Source organism: Onthophagus taurus, chromosome 3 (assembly GCF_036711975.1).
Source record: "Onthophagus taurus isolate NC chromosome 3, IU_Otau_3.0, whole genome shotgun sequence".
Taxonomy (NCBI): Eukaryota; Metazoa; Arthropoda; class Insecta; order Coleoptera; family Scarabaeidae; genus Onthophagus; species Onthophagus taurus.
Window position 1 is genome coordinate 15646628 of NC_091968.1, and position 21565 is coordinate 15668192.

Genomic DNA, 21565 nt, shown 5'->3' on the forward strand with positions numbered 1-21565 from the left:
AATAAATAGATTAAATACGAGAAGTTACGTGGTTGTAAAAGAAAAGACTAAAAACATAACCTTAAAAAAAAAACGCTCGACATCATGACTCAAGTAAATTTACCTATGTTGTCATCCGAATCCTTTGGAAATTGGAGATTCAGAGTAAAGTGTATTTTGGAGGAGAAGATGGTAGATGAAGTTTTATATAAGGACATTAATGAGGAAACTGACGAAACAAAAAAGGCAGATCTAAAAACAAAAGATGTGAAAGCTAAATCAATAATAGTCCAATGTATAACTGACAAACATATAGATTTAATTAAAGATTGTTTAACAGCAAAGGATATGATGAAAGTTTTACAAGATATTTTTGAGAGAAAAAGTGTTGTATCAAAATTACATTTAATGAGAAAACTTTTATCATTAAAACAAGGAAACTTAAATATGGAGGAACATTTTCACAAATTTGATATGATTATAAGGGAAATAGAGAACTTGGGCACAAAAATGGACGAAAGTGACAAGGTATGTCATCTTTTACTTACGATTAATGAGAAATACAACCATGTGATTACGGCTATTGAAACTATAACAACGCAAGTGACTATGGACTTTGTGAAGTCAAGATTATTGGATGAAGAGTTAAAAGACGGAAATAAAGAGGATCATATTAATAGGGAAGTAGCTTTTAATTCAAGGACTATGAAATGTTTTAGATGCAAAAGACCTGGACATAAAGCGATAAATTGTAGAGTTAGACTTGAAAAAGGAGAAACAACTGATAAAGAATCTAATCAAAATTATAGATGAAGAGGAAGACCAGGAAATTATCAAAGAGGTCGAGGTCGAGGATACCATGGTAATAGTGCACAAACGGAGAAAGAAATTTCATGTGTTGCTTTTAATTGTCTTGAAAATTATGGAAATACTTCGTTTATTGTTGATTCAGGAGCTACAAATCATCTAGTAAGTAATAAATTAATGTCCAATATTGAAAACATGAACAAATTAAAGAATGAAGTATCAGTAACAATTGCCGATGGTAAAATTTTAAAAGGAACACACAAAGGTATTATTAGAGCAGATTATAAAGGAAAAAGTATTAAAATCGAGGTTATGGTAGTGGATGGTTTATATCGAAACTTATTATCAGTAAGAAGTTTAACAAAGAAAGGATTTTTGGTATCATTCATGGAAAATAAGGTTAAAATCGAGAAAGATAATTTTGAAATATTTGCTAATCAATTGAATGGAGCTTATATACTCAACTTACAAATAAGAATGAGTGATGATATGGTTTACACAAGTTCTGTACACGAAGATAGAAATTTATGGCATAAAAGATTGGGTCACTTAAATATAAAAGGGTTGAAACTTTTGGGATTACCATTTAGTGAAGAAAAATGTAGTATTTGTATTGAAGGAAAAGGAACACGATCAAGATTTGATAAACACATAAAGAATTCTAAAAAAAGTTGGAGAATTCATTCACTCTGACGTATGTGGACCAATTACACCAACAACAAATGATGGAGAACGATATTTCCAAGTTATCGTTGATGATTTTTCACATTTTACAATAATTAAGTTATTAAAATCTAAAGATGAAGCAGGTGAAGAGTTAATTAATACAATTAGATATATACAAACGCAACATGGACTAAAAACTAGACGAGTACGATGTGATAATGGTGGTGAATTCAGATCGAGAAAATTACAACATTTTTGTCAGAACAGAGGAATAGAATTACAGTATACCATGCCTTATACTCCTCAACAAAACGGTATATCTGAACGAATGAATCGTACCTTGTTAAATAAAGTGAGAACAAAGTTTATAGATTCTGGTTTGCCGAAGCATTTGTGGGGTGAAGCAGTTCGAACCTCAGCTTATGAACTGAATCGGTCACCAACTGTTTCAAATGGTGGAATACCTAGAGCAAAATTATGGTTTGGACAAAATGAATTGAATAAGTTGAGAATTTTTGGAAGTAATTGTTGGATGACAGTCTTACCAAAAGGAAATAAATTGGATGTTAGAGCAAGACCAGCAAGATTTGTAGGTTATCATAATGGAGGATACCGAGTATGGAATGCAATTGAGAATAAAATACTAGTGACCAGAGATGTTATTTTTGATGCAAGGAATATTCAATATATAGAAAATAAATTCGAAGAAGAAGGTGAAGAAAATATAGAACCATTTATTAAGAAAATAAAAGAGAAAACAATAGATGATAATACAGAAGAAAACAATGAAGAGAACGTTGAAAATGAAATATTAAAAAATGAATCTAGATCTGGTAGACAAGTTAATAAGCCAAAATATTTAGATGAATATGAAGTGTACAGTGCCTATTTAACATCAATAGAAGAACCCAAAAATTTCAGGGAGGCTATACAGAAAGGATGGAGGCAAGCAATAGAAAATTAAAATTAATTCGTTGAAAGAACAACAAACATGGAAAGTAACGAAATTGCCGGAACAAGCAAAACTAATAGATACAAGATGGGTATTTACAGAGAAAAGAGATGGTTCAAAGAAAGCCAGATTAGTGGCTAAAGGTTTTCAATACAAGGGAAATTCGGATATAACATTGTATGCACCTGTATCTAGAATGTCATCAATAAGACTATTTTTAATAAACGCTTTAAATAATGGTTGGACAATACAACAAATAGATATTCCATCTGCTTTCTTGAATGGAAAATTACAGTCAGATGTGTATAGGGTTCGGAATAACGGAATCCCGGTAATACCGATACCGGGATCCCGACCGATTTTTGTCAAATTTTAATACCGGTATTTTTTCCACAATACCGGTATTTTTCGGTATTTTCGTATTTTTATAAATTTTTATTTTCCGTAAAATTAATGATGCAATATCATCACTAACACCTGTCAAATTAGCAGTGGAGGCTCTATGTCGAAGAGATGCAAACCTCTTAATGGCAGATGTAGCTGTAACATTTATGATAGAAACTCTTAAAGAATCAAATTTCCCAATTGCAAAACTTACATAATACTTTATTACAGAGACTATTAGAACGTCACTCAAGTTTGTCTCAAGTATTACAATACCTACACAACAATACACAAAATATCTTTTTTTTTCCGTTATTAAGCAAAACGAATATAAGACAAAAAATTATAAGTTTATTAAATAGACTAACGGACGAAAACAAAGAAAACCTACCGAGTACATCACATGAACAAAAATATTTAACTAGTACATCAAGTGAATAAGAATAAATATCGCTATTAACGAAAAATTATCATCTGCTCCACTAATTTCCAAAAGTATCACTTTGGAAGCCAAGCAGTCATCTTCAAAAATCACCATTCAATCAAATCACCATTCCTCCAACAAGCGTGGAATCAGAGAGGGTTTTCTCATCAGTCCAAAGTTTTTGTACAACAATCCGTTGTAAACTTAATGATAATACATTAGAAAACCTATGTATTTGAAGAGCACATTTTAATAAGTCGTATTACAAATAAGTATTTTGTATTAAGCATTTGCACTACGACTTATTGATATATATAATGAATAATTATTTATTTATTTTACATTTTTATAATAAATTTATTATCAAATTTCGTTTCATTCATTATTTTACCTTTAGATTTTTAGCATCTTTATATTTTTTTCCAATACCGGTATTAATACCGGTATACCGGTATCACATTGAAAATATACCGAAATACCGGTATTCAATTTTCGGTCGGTATTCCGAACCCTAGATGTGTATATAAAAATACCTGAAGGTATTGAAGAGATTCCAGGAAGGGTTTTAAAGTTGAATAAATCACTGTATGGTTTAAAAGAATCCCCAAGATGTTGGAACGAAAGATTTAATAGATTTGCATTAGAAAATGGTTTCAAAAGATCAGAAGTGGATTATTGCTTATATATAAGTGACGATGCATGGATGTTATTATACGTGGACGATATATTATTGACTGGAAGATACGAGAAAGTTCTAGAAAATTTGAAAAGTGAATTTAAGGCAATAGATTTGGGAAAGATAAATGAATTTTTAGGAATGGAAATTATACACGAAAAGGACAAAATGTTTATCAAACAATCAAGATACATAGATAAAATTCTGGACAGATATGGTATGAAGGAAAGTAAAGGAAAGTTAACTCCCATGATAACTGGTTATTTTAGTGAGGGGGAGCAGTTAAAAGATATTGCATATAGAGAAGTAGTGGGAAGTCTTATGTACATAGCTACATGTACAAGACCTGATATAGCTTTTGCAACATCATTTTTAAATAGAAATGTAAACACACCTAAAAAGAGTGACTGGGAAGCTGCAAAAAGAGTTTTGAGATATTTGAAGGAAACTAAAAGTTATTGTATATTGTACAAGAAGGAGAGTGGTGATGTGGTTGATGGATTTTCTGATTCAGATTGGGCTGGTGATAAATCGGATCGAAAGAGTACCAGTGGTGTAGTAGTGTTTTATGGAACTAATATCGTTACTTGGAACAGTCGTAAACAAAGTTGTGTGGCATTATCAACAGCAGAGGCAGAGTTTGTGGCAGCATCAAATGCAGCACAGGAAATTATTTTTGTGAAGGGACTATTAAAAGACTTTAAAGTAAGAACGAGAGACAATAATTTAATGATTGATAATCAAAGTGCTTTAAGTTTAATTAAAATTTCTGAAAATTCAAAGAGAACAAAACACATTGATATAAAGTTTAATTTTATTAAAGATTTAGTGTTGAAGAAAGAAATAATAGTTAAATATGTTAATACTGAAGAAAATGTTGCTGATGGTTTTACAAAACCTTTATGTAAAGAAAAATTTCAGAACTTTGTAAAAAGACTTTTAATTGACAATTCAATTTTATGTTAAATAAATTAAAAAAAAAAATATGAATTGAGAGAAAAAGAGGGAGACGTGACAGTTAGAGAAAGAGGTTCTTGTTATAAGTTTTGTATGTGTATTCAGTTAAATATTAAATAAAGTAATAATACGAGAAGTGGAGTTATTTTAAATAACCTTTAATAAGCGGAACAATGGCAATAATAATCCACTTAAGTTGTTGCAAGACATCCCTACGAGAAGGAATAGCACATTCTATATGCTCGAAAGATTTATACAACTTGAAGAAGCTGTAAAGGCAACAACAGCGCTACTAAGTACCAATCTGCCGATTTTAGAGCAAAAAGAATGGCAAATTCTGAAAGAATTGGTACAAATTCTAAAACCGTTTGAGTCGGCCACAAAAATATTTAGTGGTGACACTTACGGAACTGCAGCAATTGTTATACCTGTCGTCAATGGTTTAACTGATATCTGTGCAAAACTGCTACAAAAAGATTTATCTGATTGTATAAAAAAACTATTACAAATATTTCAAAGTGGTATTAAGAATCGTTTAGAAAAAGTCCATGAAAACAGAATTCTTTGTGGGGCCAGTTTCTGCGACCCTAGATTTAAGTTACATGCTTTTACAAATCAAACAGCACAAGGGCTGGTTAAGGAACAAATGATATCTGCTGTGACTGACATGATTGTTAAGGTATCGAATTCGAATGAAGGTACACAAGATCAAAATATTCGCATAAATTCCTCAGAAGAGGTGAATGATGATGAACTTTCGGTGTGGTCCGCATTTGACAAAAATACATCCGATAAAGCTGTTCCTCAAGAAACTTCCTCAACATCAACACGCGCTATTATTGAAATCGAGAGATTTCTCGAATGCGGATTAATTCCTAGAAACGAGGATCCGTTAAAATGGTGGAGGATCCATGGATATCAATATCCTTACCTAAAACGTGTTGCCCAAGAAAAGCTCAGTACCATGTGAACGGGTATTTTCAAAAGCAGGCTTGGTTATTACAGACAAAAGAAGTCGTTTAAGTACAACAAAATCCAACATGAAACCAGTCATATAAATCTAAATGGTATGCTTATGAATCATTTCACTTTTTACATGACAAAAACAATCCTGTTGAAACATTTGATACAATGGGAACAGGTGGAAGCCTCACATAGAACAATTTAACACCCATGATTCCTTGTAATTCCAGATGATCGGGGAGAAGGCTGCTCAACCTCTTGGGCTTTCTTCTTTCTTCCCAAGGAAAATAGTAAGTATCTGTTTTTAATTTTTCGCTGTTAAATGGGTAATCGCTTTTAAAAAAGAAAGCTTTCCAATTTTTCAAAAAAGTCAAACATTTTGAAAAAAAAATCAGATGTATTAATTAAGGGCGCCGCGGAAAAAATCCGATTATTTAGGGAGCCGCAAACCGAGAAAGATTGGGAACGTCTGGCATAATTAATCCTACTCCTGTTATTATTACTTCTAATAGCATTTGTAAAAAAGATACTCCAAATTATGATAAATAATTATCTTGTGTGTTGATCTCTTATTGAATCATTAACTGAAACGTTTTCATCTTGTTTTTTGTCCAATAAGTACCAGTCAATTGATGAATCCATGATTAGTTTCAAGGAGTTATAAAACGTCGGGTTAAAAGGGGTTTAAAACCAATCAAAAGGGCTTATAAAGTATGGATTCGAACTGACCAATCAGACTATGCATGTCAGTTTCAAATTTACACTGGAAAAATCAATAATAGTACTGAAACAAGTTTGGGAGCAAGAGTTGTGAAAGACCTGACCCGGAATCTAATTGGAAAAACTCATCACATTTATTTCGACAATTATTTTAATTCGGAGCAGCTGTAAAAAGATTTGCAAGCAGAATTGTATGCGTGTGAAACCGTAAGGAAAAATAGAAAGGACACACCATTATATTTGTGTTGACGATTTAAAAATATCATATTAAGTCATAGGTACCATATTGAAGTGATTACAATTGAAACGGTATGCAAATCTCGAATACCAAATTTTACAGCCGCTGATGAGGCAATATTTGTTGGTCTAGTAAGCAAGTATCAAAAGGTTTTAGAGAACAAGCACATAGACACAATCACAAATAAAAGTAAAGCGGCTGTGTGAGATAAGTAAATTAGTGAATTTAACGCAAGAAGTGCAAGAAATTTTAAAGCCATTAGAATCAACATCCACAGAGTGTTGTGGTGAAAAATACTTAACCTCCAGTATGGTTATTCCCATGGTACATTGCATGGTAAAAAGATTTCCTCATTAAATTATGAAGAAGATCCTATTTCAATTGCTTTGAAAGATGCAGTATTAAAGGAATGTACGAATAGGTTTGGACAAATGGAAAATGTTAATTTTCTCGCATTGTCTACGTTGTTGGATGCTAGATTTAAAAAAATATTCTTCAAAGATCCTCTTGCCTGCTCAAGGTCTGTAAGGTTACTTAAGGATATGGTTCTTGATGCACAACGCAAAGATACTTCCACTTCCATGTCTTTATCTAGCTGTATAAGATACAAAAATATTCTATATTTTTACTATATTCCAATTATTAAATCATTTACAGGAACATCTATTACCACTACTACGAATGTTTCTACCGAACAATTTTCTTTGTCGTCAATGCACAAGGAACTTGTAGAAGCACAAGGATATTTCGAGGCACAAAATAATGAAGAAGAAGTTGTACTGTACCTGAAGACCCCGTGTGTGAAATAAACAACAATCCACTCGAAATATGGAGAAACCTAGAATCTGCATATCCAACAATTAGCAAGATAGCAAATAAATATCTTTCTACGGTGGCAACATTTGTTCCCTCTGAGCGACTGTTTTCAAAAGCTGGTCAAGCACTTACTCAGCAACGAAATAGATTAAAAGGTGCAAGATTGTCTAAATTGTTGTTTTTACAGACTTTAGACAAAAAGATATGGGACTTATAATTATTTTACTATAAGTATTAGATTAGATTATAAGTTTACTAACTATTAGATTAGAGTAATATAGTTGGCTCAAAACATACCAAAAATAGTATCAGATTTAATTGTTATATATATGGATTAAATATTTGACAGGTTGCCATTGGTGTAAACCCAATAAATAATTAATTTCTCTACGTCGCCATCTAGAAATCTGATACATTTTTGTCCCGACCCAACCCGATCCTATTCGACCAATATTATATATTATACTGCGTTTATAATAATAATTAATATTTATTTTATTTATTTATTTTAACATAAATATACTCTTGTAAGAACCTTGTTGAACCTTGTGTTTTATTCTCATCTTTGCAATGAAGTTTTACTTTGAAACCGATTTTTTCGAAACATCGATGTTTTCTATCCGATATATCGATGACATCGATATCAGACATTCAAACTTAACATCCGTGCTAACATCGATGTTTTTCTATCGATGCGCAACCCTAGTCTAGAGCGATCAAATAAAATTACCAACCATGTTCAGGTGAGTGAATATATCACTATACAAGGTCATCCACGACGACCGTCCATTAGAACTTTACAGGTTCTGGCCAAAATACAAATTTGAAAATTCAGATTTAAGTATTATCAATTGCGTTCTCTTCGACTAAAATATTTTCAAATATCTAACACTTCCAGTTATACCGGAACTACTTTACTGTATTGGCGGTAGAAGAAGTTTGATTACACATTGTTGCCACAGTTTGTGACCAAGTCCAAAATAATAGTAGTGCTATTAAATATTTAGTGAATGAAACGAAAAAAAAATATGCTAAACAGGGTGAGGAACTATACGATTGTGTTTCAAGTCAATCAAAGAATAATACATTTATAACATTTATTTCTTCTTGTCATTACTGTTCACACAATTATTCATTGGTATTTCTGTTTTGGAAAGACATCATACAAATTTATAAAATGCACCTACATATGGGAGAATTCCGAATGCTAACGAAAATTACAGTTCATGTAAATCCGTAATAATTTAAAAAAATGAAAGTGAGCAATTGCGCACAAGTAAGATACTTCCACTTCCATGTCTTTATCTAGCTGTATAAGAGACAAAAATATTCTATATTTTTTCCAAATTCCAATTATTAAATCATTTACAGGAACATCTCTTACCACTACTACGAATGTTTCTACTGAACAATTTTCTTTGTCGTCAATGCACACGGAACTTGTAGAAGCACAAGGATATTTCGAGGCACAAAATAATGAAGAAGAAGTTGTACTGTACCTCAAGAGCCCCGTGTAACTACAGCTATAAAAGGTAAACATTGCATTAGTTAGTTATCATGTTGAAACTTTCAACACAGTTTTTTAAATAATATAGAGTAACGACGGGTAAGAGTCCGCATGGGGCAAGATTCCTATTGAGTTCTATTCTGTAGGCGGTATGTGTGATGGTCACACTGCAATGGTGTTTAATACCTACCTTCAGACAACGGTGTGATATCTTATAGGTATAAAATAAAGACGGAATTTTAGTCGGTAACACAATCGACTAGATGGCGCTACATACGCAACTTGCAAACTATGTTACCAACACAGAGTCAAAGTGATTGGTAACCACAGAGATACTCTGTGTATCGTTTAGTTAAGTGTTCCGTTCCAACAACATTATGGTGATGCAAAGTTATTGGTGACTTTGAAAAACTTAAAACGACAAAATTTTGCTATTCGTAACCGAAATTTAAATTTAAAACAACGCTTACGCAAAGCAGAAGAAATGTTTTACAACAATCCATTAAAGGCGTTTGAGGGTTTAAACCCCATACAATTAAATTTTTGTAAAACACAATTACGGTTATCAAAATATAAACCGAGAGGACGACGATACACTATTGAGGAGAAGTTGTTTTGCCTGTCATTGTACAAACAGTCAGGTAGAAGCTATAAATTCTTGAGTGCCTTTTTTTCCTTGCCATCACGAGACACCATAACCAAACTACTCCAGTCGATACCAATTGAAACAGGATTAAACGATGCAGTATTTAAAAATTTGGAATCTACTGTTAAAAAAATGAAAGTACAAGAACGAGTATCAATATTAATGTTTGATGAGGTTTTTTTAGATGCCAATATCAGCTATAATACAAGAGCAGATGCTTTTGTTGGTGTGGAAAATCTTGGCTATAAGAAGTCTAACAAAATTGCTGATAGGGCACTTGTATTTATGATACAAGGTATTGTAAAAAAATGGAAACAGCCAATAGCCTACATGTTCTCTAGTGGTGGTGTTAATAGCGACGCTCTTGCTAAACTGATAGTGGATATAGTAGAGCGGTTGCAGGAATATAGCCTTGATATACTTGCTACTGTCTGTGATCAAGGAGCATCTTGATCAGGGAGCACTAAATTTACTAGTAAACGGCACTAAAAACCAGTTACATAATGATGTCCCATGTTGACCCATGTTTTTTGGGTCAACAACAAAAGAGTAGTGCTTTTATATGATCCACCTCATCTTCTGAAGGGAATTCGGAATCAATTATTAAAAAAGAAATTGATATGGCACAAAAACAATGAGACAATAACCGCAGTTTGGAGCCACGTCAAAATTGCTTATTATGTAGACGTTATGAGCGGTGAACTTCGTGCTTTACGAAAAATCACTGAACAACATGTAATGAAGGATAAACTGAAGAAAATAAAAGTATCATATTGTAGTCAAATTTTCAGTCATACAATGGCAGCTACTATGACCATAATGGCAAGAAACAGTAAGTAATGATTAATAACAGTAAGCATAAATAAAATTCTATTTACCTCTTTTTCTATACTTATACAGATGAAGTGAGCGCTGATGGAAAAGTTGTGATGCCAAAAGAAGCGTCGCAAACAGCCCGTGTGTTAAAATTCTTCGACGATTTATTCGACTCTGTTAATGGTTCTTTAAGAATTAACACACAGGGAAAACCGTTGAAGATGATTGTTGCAAAAAACAGTAGCCATTGTAACTTTTGGAGAGGTATCATACTCAAAATATAAAATATTGTATTCTATTTTATATTCTTTTAGACGCTATAAAACAACTTACAAATATGTATTTTGAGGACTATAACACAAAATCACATTCAACACCACCATCCCTCAAGAATTGGGTCATTACCTTAAAAGGCATGTTAGCTGTTTGGGATGCACTTGAGAAAAAAACAATAAATTATATGATACCCAGGCAATTAAACCAAGACCCACTGGAAAATCTGTTTGGGCAGATACGGCAGATGAGGGGGAGGAACATTAATCCAACGTGTCAGGGGTTTGGAGAATCCTTTAAGTCACTTCTTGTGAGGAAAATGTTTACCCCCGATGTATTAGGAGGAAATTATGAAAGTGATTATAGTTCCATTTTATTAAAACCCCCAGTTTTTTTAAATAGTTGTAAGGGAGGTGATTTATTTGAGGAGGGAGATTGGCAGCTTCCTCCTATAGATGCTAATTTAAATAACATCCAAACAAATGTTTTTAATAACGTAGCTGGTTATGTAGCGCGGAAAACATGTAGTAAATTTAGGTGCAAATTCCGCATATCCCATATTATCGATAAAAATCCAGATAGGGCAAGTAAGGATAATGTTTTTATTACTCACAAGCAGTATGAAAATTGTAAATTAACATTTTGTGTTCCAACTTTTTTGAAAGCGATGAGAAATGCTTATAGCATAATTAATCATGTGTTGGATAATGACTTTCAAAGAAATCATGTTTTAAAATATATTAAACATTTAATTATACATAATGTAAACTTTACATTTATTTGTCACCGAGAAGATAATTATTAATTTTATCTTAAATATCTTTATTAAATTAATTTTTGTAAACGAGTAAACCATATTTTAAAAGGTAAAATTACCAAAGTAAGCTCTAAGAATATTGTAGTTGTGGAAGCAAATCGCTATTTTTTAAAAAGAAGAAAATAAATTTGTGTAATGTACCATTGTGTTTTATTTATCAATCATGTTAAAAAGTCAACATGTGGATTACAATTAATAACTGCGGTGATTATTTTGAAAATGTGTTAAGTTTATTTTCTAAATAAATAGAAATGATGATGAATTTTTACTTTTAAATTTGAAAATAATTGATCATCATTTTTAAATTTATTTCGAAAATGCCCTTTGCCAGTTTCAAAATAGTCTCATAGTATATACGAATACGATCATATATACATTTAAATTTCGCGGTTTTTTAAAATTACTTGTAACACAATCCACATAGAAGCGCTGCATTCAATTTGATTGGTAAAATAGTGAGGAGTAATGCTTCTATACAGGGTGTTTCGGTGACTCGGGGAATAAATTTAACCACATATATTAGAGTGAACATGATGACGATTCATGTAAAAAAAATTAGTAAAAGTCCTCAAATTTCGAAGATACAGGCCATCAAAGTTATGGAATTTTAACACATTCTTCTAAATATCTTAAACACTATTTATGGTAATGTGCTGAAATTTGGTACAGTATAAACTAATATCACGTAAAACCATTGGGCAATTTATAAATTGGATCGGTCCGCGGGAACAATGCTATACAGGATGTTCCTAAAATTTGTTTGCTCAGAACTTTTTTATTCGATCGTAACCCTACATTTATTTTTACAGTTTCTAATAGAAAATTTATTTTAGAAATTTTTATTACTCTTAGATAATATTGATAAAAATCACCGTTTTCGTGTTAAATGCAAAAATGTTAGGTTCCGATTTCAATAACACTAAAAAAAAAAAAAATCTAAGTCGGCCATGACAAGTGAAAATCGAACTGAGCCGTCATAAATATTATGTATGTAACATTTCCAAGTGTAGACTAGATAAATCCCTTTTTAATTTGTTTTAGTTAATTTAATAAAAGATAATACAAAACAATAACTTTAATTTTAACGACAACGCTAACAGGAAAAATAAAACAAATACAAAAAATAACAAGACAAGTAATAAAAAATACTATAGGAAATGTTCAAAAAGACCTCCGTTAGCATCAATACATGCCTGATATCGTCGCCTTAAATTAAATCGTACTCTAGGCAGTACATTTATCTCCGTTCGAATTTGGTCGAATGAATCGACGATTCGTAGCCTGAGCTGATCGACTGATCTAATTTCAACGCTGTAGACCAATGATTTAACTCGCCCCCATAAATAAAAGTCCATAGGTGTAAGGTCTGGTGACCGGGCCGGCCAAGTTATCGATGCTTCAGCTCCTCGTCCGATCCACCGTCCCGGGAAACGGTTCCCTAGAAATTCGTTCACTGCATTTGTGCTGTGCGCAGGGGCACCATTATGTAAATACCACATGTCCCTTCTGGTATTTAACGGAACGTCACCTAAGAACTCGTCCAATCCTTCCAAATGTTGATGGTATGTAGGGCCATCAAGTCTTGACGGCAAGAAAACGGGACCAACAATCCCTGCCCAAACATTGAGAGAAAATCTCAATTGAGATTTCCAAGTTTTGAAAAATTTTGGATTTTCTTCAGCCCAACTATGTAAATTCTTTAAATTAATTATTCCATCTTTGGAAAAAGTAGATTCATCGGTGAAAAGTATTTTTTCTAAAAACTGATTATCAATTTGTATTTTCTGTTGCATTTTCTGGCAATATTCCAATCTAATTGGATAATCGGTAAGCTGTACTTCCTGAACCTTCCAGCAGTGAAATGGGTAAAGCTGCTGCTCTCGAAGAATACGCCACAAAGTCGTTTTTGACGTCCCAAATCGCCTAGCCATGTCCGAAGTACTAGCGGTACTATTTTCTTCTGCATGTTCTAAAATTAACTCTTCCAATTGAGGAGTTCGAACAGATCTAGGGTTGCTGTTGTTCAGAAAGATCGGGCTTCAATTCGAGAAAACGTTTTTCTGTTGGGGGTTCTACGATTCGGGAATTTTTGCCGATAACGGTTAGCGGCTGCTACGGAATTTCCAAGACATTCACCCAATGTTAAAAGCATATCGGTTTGTCCTCCAAACGTGTAATTTTCCATTTCAAACACTACAAGGTTTTTAGTATTTGTTTAAACGACTAAGCGTGTTTACAACTGTCAATGAATTCGTTTGTTAATTGTCATGGCAGACTTAGACTTTTTTTTTAGTGTTATTGAAATGGGAGCCTACCATTTTTGCATTTAACACGAAAACGGTGATTTTTATCAATATTATCTAAGAGTGATAAAAGCTTCTAAAATAAATTTTCTATTAGAAACTGCAAAAATAAATGTAGGGTTACGATCGAACAAAAAAGTTCCGAGCAAACAAATTTTAGGGACTCCCTGTATAGCATGGTTGTCGCCGCCCGATCAAAGTCAAAATTGGTTCAATGATTTTGCTTGATATTTGTTTACCCTGTACCAAATTTCAATGCTCTACCATAAACGGTATTGAAAATATTTAGAAAAATGTGTTAACATTTTTGAACTTTGATGGCCCATATCTTGGCCATTTGAAGACTTTTATAATAAATATTTTTCACTAATCGTCATCATTTTTGCTCTAGTATATGAGGTTAATTTTATACCTCGAGTCACCGGAACACCCTGTATAAGTATAATATAAATATTTTCTATGCTTCAGACTACATCTGTCAGCGTTCGTTCCGGTGTTAGGTATTTTTCGTTGCTTTGCATGTAATATTTGGGTAGCTTATAGGAAGGTGTAGTTTCTTACAGTTACCAATCGCGCCAACAAGTATTTTTCCACTAATTTCTACGTACATTTGTCCGTCATTTATGTGTGGTTTACGTTTTTCATTTCATTGTTAGATGGCCGGTATCGCCATCTAACAATGAAAGCGACTCAAGTCAGGGCGGCATGCAACTTCCCTTGGACGATTCCAGAATGTTTTCACTGAAGAGATGGAAAACGAATTAGCTAAGCACTGCAAAATTTTAAATAACCGGTTCTATGGTGTGTCATTTAAGAGGAAATTTTTACCGTTTTGAACGTCCCTTTTATGTCATCAAAACTATATATGAAAAATCAAGATATAGTATGTAAAACATGGGAAAGTACTGCTGTGAAAGTAATGGAGTATGCTACACGAGAGGAAGCGGAGTACGCCATCCAAACCGGTAGTGTTGATGTTGACGGTCTTCCGTTGATCACAGTGATTGCTGAAGGTTGTTGGAGTAAACGATCATATAGGCATAATTATAACGCATTGTCTGGTGCAGCAGCTATAGTGGGCCACAAATACGGCAAAGTTCTGTATCTCGGGGTACAGAACAAATTTTGTTCTATATGTATTAAAAACTCCACAAAAAGTCATGTGTGCTACAAAAATTATAAGGTAGCTCTACTGGTATGGAAGCAGCGGCATTAGTTGATGGATTTCGTCAAAGCGAATCGTTATATAATCTACGATATTCAACCATGATTGCTGACGGTGATAGCAGCACGTACAAATGTATTTTAGATGCCCGACCGTACAAAAATTTAACTGTACAAAAGATAGAGTGTTCCAATCACCTTTTGAGAAACTTTTCAAACAAAATTTCTGCATACCAGATTTCCATTAAAATTTCGGAAATTGATTTCGAAAAATATATTGAGATTCCGAAAGGCTGTAATAGGGGCCGCCATTAATTTCCGAAAACAAGAAAATTAAACAAATGCCATAGAATTATTGAAGAACGACATAGATAATTCATTTAAACAAATTTTAGGTGACCACAGCGCGTGTGCAAATTATTATGAGTGTATGCTTCCGGAATTAGTAGAGCCTCAGCATACACGGCGTTTACCGATACGTGAATGTACAATCGTCACAGAAGCTAATACTGGAAAAAAAAACGAAAACGCCAAAAATAAAAACATTTTTGAACCAGACAGTTCACTTTTGACTAAATTTTTAAGTGAAAGTAAAAAATAATTATTAGGATTAAAGTGTGGATGTCTTCTAAATTTTTACAAATACTTTATATCGAATAGCCACAATTTTAGACATGTTAGCTCCTATACAAAATATGTTGTTTATTATTAGTTTTTAGATGATCTTGTTAATTTAATTTTTTTTAAATTTGTATATCAAATAGGCATATATCAAGATTAGGAGTCTCTCTTAAAAATCGATGATTTTTTTTTAATCGATAGGAAATGAGTCAAAAGAGGCGTTAATGATAACAAAAAAGTGCGGAAAAGTGTAGTACTTACCGAAAAATCACTTTAAAGTTGCGATTTGACGTTTCTTTTTGGAAGTTCAAAGCAATGTTAAAATTGCATTTTCGTATTAAATCCTAACCTGAAATTGAGAATTGCTCAAATTCTCGAGCTCGTCGTGTACTTTTTAAATAATTTCTTATAAAATGTAGGTAATTCATTTAAATTGAGTGTCCGAAAAAACTTCATGTTTTATTCTTAAAGAAAAGTAACTTCTTCTTTACGAATCGCGAATATTCTAATCAAGGCGAAGCCGAGATTATAAAAAGTATACTTTCTTTACTTATAATACAAATAACTATTAATGCTGTATTCCAAAATGAATGGTGTTCTGATTTATTTGAAACCCCCTTCCTTAATGGTTTAGAATTGTTGTATTATGAGTGACCATTCAAGCTGTCGAAGAGGGAGTCAAAGAATAAACAGCATTGTGCCGTTCCTAATGCGGACTCATCTAATTTCATGGTTTTGACTCCACCCAATTCTTCATTATTTTCAACAATCCACCCTAAAATGTGCATAAAGTCAAAATGTTTAGATATTTATTGTCAATCTTAACCCAAATTAGTTATATGTTTGTAATGAAAAATAGATTTAACTTTTAAAATATTAACTTATATTAAATATTAACAAATGTATTTGAACATTTGTCGCATACAAATGGGCCTATCTTTTTATAAGAAGTGTATATCTCATACCACCACTTCTTGCAATGGCAGCATTCGATCCAATCCTCTTCGGGTGACTCTTGATATTGTCATTAGCAACACGGGCAAACATATTTCTCCTGGAGACTAGACAATTTACTCTTCTTTTTAGTAAAAGCTTTGTGGCTTTTAGCTGTCTCTTGTCTAAATTTTTTAACAGCGCTAGTTTCACTTATAATTGTTTTCATTTCTGCGTAGTCATACGCAACCTTTCTAAGGCGACTGTTTCCGAGCGTGGGAATTTAAAATTGGGAGGTTGGGTTAAAATAGGGTGGAGATTGTAGAAATGCGTAAATCGATATTGCTGACCAATAACAACTCTTCGAGTGTTTGAAAGATAACGATGTTTATAAAATATTGACTAGCTGGCGTCTACTTGTTTATAAAAACAAGTAGACGCAAGATTAGGAGTCTCTCTTAAAAATCGATGATTTTTTTTTAATCGATAGGAAATGAGTCAAAAGAGGCGTTGTTAATGATAAAAAAAAGTGCGGAAAAGTGTAGTACTTACCGAAAAATCACTTTAAAGTTGCGATTTGACGTTTCTTTTTGGAAGTTCAAAGCAATGTTAAAATTGCATTTTCGTATTAAATCCTAACCTGAAATTGTTTAATTTATACCCACACACAAAATAAAAAGTTATTTTCACTAAACTTGTTGAGATTACAACATATTTTCGGATGAAAACCTTGTTTCTTAGGCTATCGATGCAGAACGACAATTAAATGTCGTTAGATAGAATTGTTTCTACCAAATGTGTATTAATAGACTTTGTGTTAATAGATTGCGTATCAATTGATCTGTCAAATGACTGAAAGCTGAAATATCTTTATGTTGTAAATATAAATGATAAATAAGTATAGTAGCTTATTTAATAGTAGTTTAGTTAAATTAAAATAGTTATTAAAAAAGACATGCTTACAAAATAAAAATAAATAAATAATCCGTGTGACGATAGCAACAAACTGTGTATTGAACCAAATGACAATTACAACTGACAACACAAGCAATGTTAACCAATGTATAATTTATACCCACGCACTAAATAAAAAGTTATTTTCACTAAACTTGTTGAGATTACAACATAATTATTCATAATAATACCTATGTGAAGTTAGCCCCCAATTAAACAGAATTTTACATGTATAGTATTTTAATTATAACATGAGAACCAGTGAACCGATTTCGATAACCAATATCTCATTCGAAAGCTTAATCCTTCGTTTGCCTTATATGTTAATATTAAAATCAATAAAAGATGAAGAACACCGCTCTGTACGTAAAATAGCTTAATGTTACCAAACTTCAAGCCCTTGTGCAATTGTTATCAAACCGAATTTTAAAAAACTGTGTTCACAATCAGAAAGAACGCTCCTTCAAATATCTTAATCCGTGTTTTTATCGGTCAATATCTATTAGCATCATGGTTAAATCACCTTTAATATACATCACTATATACAGAAACGTTTAATTGCTCTACCTCTAAACAACTTTCTTATTTGATATGAGGAAAACTATAGAAGTATATCATGAAGTTATAGACTTACACAAGGACGTTTTTGGTCAAAAAATTACCAAATTCACACGTTTTAGCTACTTTTAAACATTGTTGGGATCAATAACTTTCTTATATCACCAGGAAAAAACTCTATAAGCAAGCAGCGATAGCCGCGTGTTATACACCATTAGAAAGACCAGAAAATTGTAGATAAGATAGATCTATACTTCTGTAGTTTTCCCCCTATCAAAAAAGAAATTTGTTTAAAGGAATAGTAATTAAGCGTTTTTGCGTGTAGGGATGTATATTAAGGGCGATTTAAGCATGACGCCGATAGACATTTCAACGAAAACCCGGGTTAAGATAATTTAAAGAGTGCTCTTTCCGAGTGTGATAATAGTTTTTTAAAATTCGGTTTGATAACAATTGCACAAAGGCTTGAAGTTTGGTAATTTTAAGCTATTTAATCTAAGTACAGAGCCACCGCTTTGTAGTTTAAGTACAGATTGACCTTAGTATTAACTTATCGACAGACAAAGACCGGTTTTAGATAGAGAAAGAATCTCTAATTATTATCTCGAATTATTTCTAATAATAAGAAAGATATCAGCTAAGAAAGTAGATAAAAAATTACAGATACAAGTTTATTGCTGGAAAGTTTGTTGCTATCGGACAAATGTGGAGGAGGCTGAAAACTAGAATTCTAAACATAAAACTAAAGAAAATTCCAATATTTCTAAACACCACATAAAGACTGAACATAATATAAATTATGTTGCTTAAAAATCGTCAATCTTGCTTTTATCGATGTAATATCGCCCAAATAAGAATTTTGTGTCGAAATTAGATTTTGAGTTAGGTTAATTTACGTTTAAACTAGCGAAAATTTCCCAAATGTCCGATTAGATATGGAGACGGGTGTGGGTCAAATATAAACACCAGCTATAAAAATAAGAATAACTATTTATAGGAACTCAATCTGTTTTTACAATTGATGACTATTGTTTATTCTGTTCTTAAGGTGGTCCCACACGACTGGTGTAATTGGCAAGTACGCAAGTAGGCAAATATTTGTGTAAACATTGGCCTTACATTGTTAATTCACGTGTAACATAAAAAATACCTATAACAATGTGAGCTCCCAGACGCTACGCAAGTGTATCCGAGTAGACGAATATATATAGACGGTTCGTTATCGGATAGATACTCATTTGCGATTTCCTCCAGGTCCCGTTGCTCAGCTGGCTTCATAGGGTCGTACTTACATAATCGCAGCTATTCGATAAAATTCCGCCGCCTTATCAAGCTTCTTCGCTGTGCACGATTTGTGGAAAATACATCTGGCAAGATTCCCTGGGAGATGACTTTTAGTACGGCCAGATGTTGACATACTACTCTTCGCATGACGCCAGGTGGATTCGATGGATTTGTAACTTAAAATATGCAAAAAAGTTGCCTTTTCGAAACGATACAACCTTACCGCACCTTCCTTCTTTTTTGTTTCCGAGTGGAAACGTGCCCATTACACACCCACAAGTACCCATCAATTGCATTTCTACCTTAATCTTTTGAATTTCTCCAAAATAAGGTTTATTATTCTTCTCTTTCAGATTTGACCAAAAGATTTGACGAATATTTCACCCTACGTTATGACCTTTTGATGCTAAAACGTTGTAACTACGAAAGGGATTTTCATCAATAATATGTGTTATTAAGTTCCAAAATAACGTTAAACTAACTAATAATTATCCTAATTATAATATTTAAGTGGTTTGAAGTCTTTTAATAACAAATTTTTATTTAACTCTCATGCTCTCTATTTAAATGCGATAACCGATTATAAACATTTCAAATAGATTTTTAGAATCTATTTGTATCTTATATTCTATTCAATTTCTTTTTTCGAATCTATCTTTGCTCCTATCTGGCGACGCTCTTGTACATAGTTAATAGACACACAGTCTAGGTAACGACAGGCTCTTAGTCATTATGACCTATGCGAGGTTAGCTCCAAATTTTTCTAGCCCCCAATTAGATAGGATTTTACATTTTGATTATAACAAGAAAACCAGTCAATCGATTTCGATAATCAAAATCTCATTCGAAAGCTTAATCTTTGGACAATACGAAAGTGGAAATGCCCGACTCGAAATCTCTCGCGGGGTCATTTCAATGTTTCTATGTACATAATTAGTAAATTTTGACATCGGGCATTTCCACCTGCGCATTCATTGCAGATCATACTTTCGACCGAGATTTTGATGACTAAAATTGGTCAATTAGTTACGGAGATAATTGATGTGTTTAATTAATTCGTTTGTTGTGTTTTAATCAAAATCCTTAAATATTTCGAATCGGGCATTTCGACAACAGCATTCAGCCAGACATAAACTTTCGATTGAGATATAAAACATTAAAATCCGTCAAACTGTTCTTTAATTATAGTCGATTTAGTTTAAATTAATTTTTTTATATTGGGGACTATACTTTTGAGCGTTCACACGTGCAGAAACAACGAGCCGAAGACGGTGTCATTCCGAGGGCTGTATAAAATTAACGGGAGAGAATTGAAATCGGGCATCTTGTAATTTCGATAGAAGACACTATGACGAATCAAGTGACGTATAAATCTTGATTAACGGGTACATCGTTTACGAGTTATCACCATTTAAAGAAGGTCAATTTTGTGTAATTTTCGTGTATGTTCGCATTATTTTGGCGTTTTAACGAAATTCGAAAGAGATTTCGAATCGGGCATTTCCACTGTCGTATTGACCAAAGATTAAGCTTTCGAATGAGACATTGTTTATCGAAATTGGTTCACAGGTTCTCATGTTATAATCAAAATACTATACATGTAAAATCCTATCTAATTGGGGGCTAACTTCACATAGGTGTCATTATGAATAGTTAAGTTGTAATCTCAAGTTAAGTGAAAATAACTTTTTATTTTGTGCGTGGGTATAAATTAAACAATTTGAGGTTAGGATTTAATACGAAAATACATGTCATGGTTAACATTGCTTGTGGTTAGTTATAATTGTCATTTGGTTAAATACACAGTTTGTTGCCATCGTCACACGGGTTATTTTTTTATTGTTATTTTGTAACCATGTACACGTCTTTTTTAATATTAATTTTTAATTAATTAACTATTTTAACTTAAGTAAGGTACTATTAAATAAGCTATTATACTTATTTATCATTTATATTTACAATATAAAGATATTTCAGTCATTTGACAGATCAATTGATACGCAATCTATTAACACAAAATCTATTAATACACATTTGGTAGAAACAATTCTATCTAACGACATTTAATTGTCGTTCTGCATCGATAGCCTAAGAAACAAGGTTTTCA

The 21565-nt window shown here is 32.6% G+C and overlaps 3 protein-coding genes across 3 annotated transcripts; all 3 read left to right on the forward strand.

Moving 5' to 3' along the window:
• The first annotated feature begins 981 nt into the window (after positions 1-981).
• LOC139429467 (uncharacterized) lies at positions 982-1479 on the forward strand. The gene has a single exon (XM_071195231.1). The coding sequence runs from the start codon at positions 982-984 to the stop codon at positions 1477-1479; it is 498 nt and encodes a 165-aa protein (XP_071051332.1).
• Positions 1480-4056: 2577 nt separating this feature from the next.
• On the forward strand, positions 4057-4854 carry LOC139429468 (uncharacterized). Its single transcript, XM_071195232.1, has one exon. The coding sequence runs from the start codon at positions 4057-4059 to the stop codon at positions 4852-4854; it is 798 nt and encodes a 265-aa protein (XP_071051333.1).
• Positions 4855-5083: 229 nt separating this feature from the next.
• Positions 5084-5815, forward strand: LOC139429469 (E3 SUMO-protein ligase ZBED1-like). Its single transcript, XM_071195233.1, has one exon. The coding sequence runs from the start codon at positions 5084-5086 to the stop codon at positions 5813-5815; it is 732 nt and encodes a 243-aa protein (XP_071051334.1).
• Positions 5816-21565: the final 15750 nt, after the last annotated feature.